The 3,478-nt window shown below is 33.7% G+C and overlaps 1 protein-coding gene across 1 annotated transcript; it reads right to left on the bottom strand.

The window, feature by feature from the left end:
* Positions 1–1,670: 1,670 nt before the first annotated feature.
* On the bottom strand, positions 1,671–2,529 carry LOC105794843 (glutaredoxin-C9). Its single transcript, XM_012624202.2, has one exon. It carries the CDS (start codon positions 2,267–2,269, stop codon positions 1,847–1,849), a length of 423 nt encoding a protein of 140 aa, XP_012479656.1. The 5' UTR covers positions 2,270–2,529; the 3' UTR covers positions 1,671–1,846.
* Between the last annotated feature and the right edge of the window lie 949 nt (positions 2,530–3,478).

Here is a 3,478-nt window from a genome sequence, read left to right as displayed (position 1 = left end):
TTCTTCGAATTTTAAATATTTTCAAAATTTTATAATTTTTTTAAAATATGTACTTATTTTTTCAATTTTAATAAAATATTAATTTTTTTCTAAAATTTAAATTTATGTTTATGTTTATTTTTAAAATTTTAAATTTGTAAGTTAAAACTTTTTTCAAAATTTTAATTTCTAGATTTTATATTTTTAGTTGTTTTATATATTTATATATTTTTAAATTTATAAAATTTTAAATTTATTTATATATTATAATTCTTTATATATATTTCAAAATATTATAGGTTTTTTTATAAAATGCATATTTGTAAATGGTTAGTTCAAAGTCTTTTAGGTCAACTCATATTATTTTCTAATTTTTTTGAAAAATATGTATATTGTTTTTAATTTAATATTTAATAAATTTAAATAGTTTTTCATTTATTAAAACTATTTAGTATGTTTACATTATAGTTTTATTTATTCATAAAAAAATAAATTTTACGTGGTAAAAATGAGTTAATGTCTGTAGATGGAGCAGGAGCAGTAATATGCATGAAGTTGTGAGACTGCAAACCGTATAATTTAAAGCGAATTTACCTGATTAACATTTACAAACTTGCATGTTGGCCCACACACCCTAATCACAATACTCCTCTCTTAAATTATAAGTCGCAGAGGTTGACTCCATCTTCTCAACCTCGCATGTTATTGTTATACCACTTTGAAGCATTATCCTCAAAGCCTTTAAAGTTTTTAGTGATATACACAATACGAACTTAGGAAATGGGCCTATTTTAAACAAATCTAGTATTTTATTTAGAGTGGGTATAACCCAGTCCATTAAAAGGTCTGGTTTTTACTAAGCCTTTGGGATCCCTTTTACCTTTCTGATGAAGTTGTAAGGACGTTTTTGAAAAAAAGGGGAGGTCATTCTTTATTTTAGTGCTGAATATGTTGGTTTTCAGCTCTTCTGCCTATGTTGTTTTGTTATAATGTGTTCCTTGCTTGGTATTTTTTCACTGTGGATTCAAACCACGACACTTTCGCCACACCAAAAGTTTTTGGTGGCATTTGAGTGTGGCCTTTGGAGTTTTGGCTTAGGCATCCATATTCATTCATGCAAATGCTTTGAACTCTACCGATTGGAAGGATTGAGATGATGCAAACAGAGGGATGTTGAGTTCCTAATCCTATGGGGTAGGTTCGTTTCGTAGAATCTGTTCATAAAAACTATCATCTACCACCTGGTTTCGGAACGAGTCCCATCAAAAACCAATTGAAGATCTAGACTCATCTCTGTCGGAAAAGGATTTTCCCTACTAAATACCACTGAATACAAGCTTATCTTATGGTATGTTCTCAATTTATTCAAACATTTGGCTATCCATCCGCAAGGGGACCGATAAATTGGACCATCCTATCAACACGACCGAGTTTTTTTTATTTTGACTTGGTATAAATTAGGTTAGGTACCTTATCCTATGTTTGACTGACAGGAACACGACATCTGCACATGTGCTATCGCAATAAGAGTTAGGTGTTATGTCAGACCAAAAACTGAGAGGAATCACTAACTTCCATGTGATACAAGGACCATACATCTCATCTTTAGCACCAAACAAGAACACAAAAGTTTGTAACATTCAAACAAAAAAATATTCATTGAAGAAATCCTGGAAACAGATTACCAACACTGATCGATAAAAAAGAGGTCTTCCATTTCCTTAATTGAGAATCATTGTAATAAAATCAAGAAATCCCATTTTGATTTCTATATTCATGTAACAATGTTACATTCCCAATTGGGTTAATTCTAAAACCAAAACCTATTAGAGGAGGGAAAAAAATACAGGATGAATCAAAGTCAAAGTCAAAGCCACAAGGCACCGGCATCTTTCAGCACCGGAATCAAGTCGCCGCTAATATGCGTAGCCATGACTTTATCCAATCCCCCAAACAACCTCCCACCAATAAACACAGCCGGAAGCTGAACCATTTTATTGTTTTCGGTACCTTTGCAAATCGTCCCCAATTCATTCAAAACACCAGCCTCATCCTCCTCATCAATCTCATGAACCGCAGGGTTTACGCCCAGTGTCAGCAGCAAACGCCTCACTACATGGCTCATACAACAACCCTTCCTGGCCAACACTATCACAGCGTTCTCCGACACTATATTAAGCACGTCTTTCCCGCGTCCGTTGTGGCCAAGTGTTGTTGTTGAACGGGCACGATGGGAAGTTGCGTCGATGCATGGCAGAGGCCAGGATTTGTATGGAATTGCTTGTTGCATCCTGAAAATTTTAAAAGAAATAGCAGAGAACTAGACACCAGTAACGTGAGCAAGATAGCAAAAGAGAATATATCTTATACATATGTAGGTGTGTCTGTGTATATATATAAGCAAGTACGGGTAAAGAAGGGGATTTTGAAAGGGTCAGGCGTCAAGGGCAGTTAGGCTTACGCGGCTGGGTTGTTTAGCTTAGTGGGTGACGTAGATCTGGTGTCATTTTTTGCAATGTCCAAATACAAACAACTAAATAGTAATGTGTTACCGAGTCTTTTCTTTTTTTCTTCAGATCCAATGTGTAATGAAGAAATTAAATTATTTATTGGTTGTGAAAAACACTGTTGCAAGCCGGGATTTTAAGGAAGAAAACAGGGGAATGACGTTTACCGAAATTAAAGAAAACAATGTACGTAGACAGAAGAGAAGCTTCTTGTCTGCGTAATCTTACGCCATCATTGCCATTTCATGACCAACATTACATCATCTGATGGATGCATGTAACGAGTCCTTCGTTTTTAAATTATGTCAATGTGACCCACACGCCTAGTCGGTGAGTTCAATGATGAACATTAAGAGAGAAAAGGTTGCCGGCGGACGATGCGGGAAGCGTAGGTCAGCCAAGTGCCACCTCTGACCTGACTGACTCATTAGCCTTAGCCCAACTTACGTCAACAAACGTGTTCTATTACATCACGAGTGGGGCCCACCACGTGTGCAAGAGGAGATCAAATGCCGGATCTTTTTCAAAAATAACTCATATAAATTAATTATTTACGAAAATAATTTACTTACCGAATCATGTAAGAAAATAATTCATTTTGAAGAGGAAACTTCGGTATCGCCATTGAAAGTGATAGCATCATCTTTCATAATGGACCAATCATTGACAGATTTTTTGAAAAAATAATTTTTTTGGATGTTATCGTTACTATTGACAGCATTATCAGATTGAAATATGATTATATAAAACGTTTAGGGACCTAATAAAACAGTTACTCTTTTTAGATTGGATAAAAAAGGCTAGCACCTTGTCGGCTGTACCCAATTAAATGTTTTTAAAATTTTAGTCGGTCTATCTTTTTTTAAAATTAAATTTAAATAGTCCTTAAAAATATAATAATGTTAAAATTAAACCTTTTTTTTTCCATTTTTAACAATAAACTTAAAACCTATATAAAATTCTTATTTAAAATAAACATTTTATTTTGACTT

This window comes from Gossypium raimondii, chromosome 3, assembly GCF_025698545.1.
Source record: "Gossypium raimondii isolate GPD5lz chromosome 3, ASM2569854v1, whole genome shotgun sequence".
In the NCBI taxonomy this organism is placed as follows: domain Eukaryota; kingdom Viridiplantae; phylum Streptophyta; class Magnoliopsida; order Malvales; family Malvaceae; genus Gossypium; species Gossypium raimondii.
The sequence above is the reverse complement of the archived record's forward strand: the minus strand, read 5'-3'. Positions and strand labels throughout refer to the sequence as shown.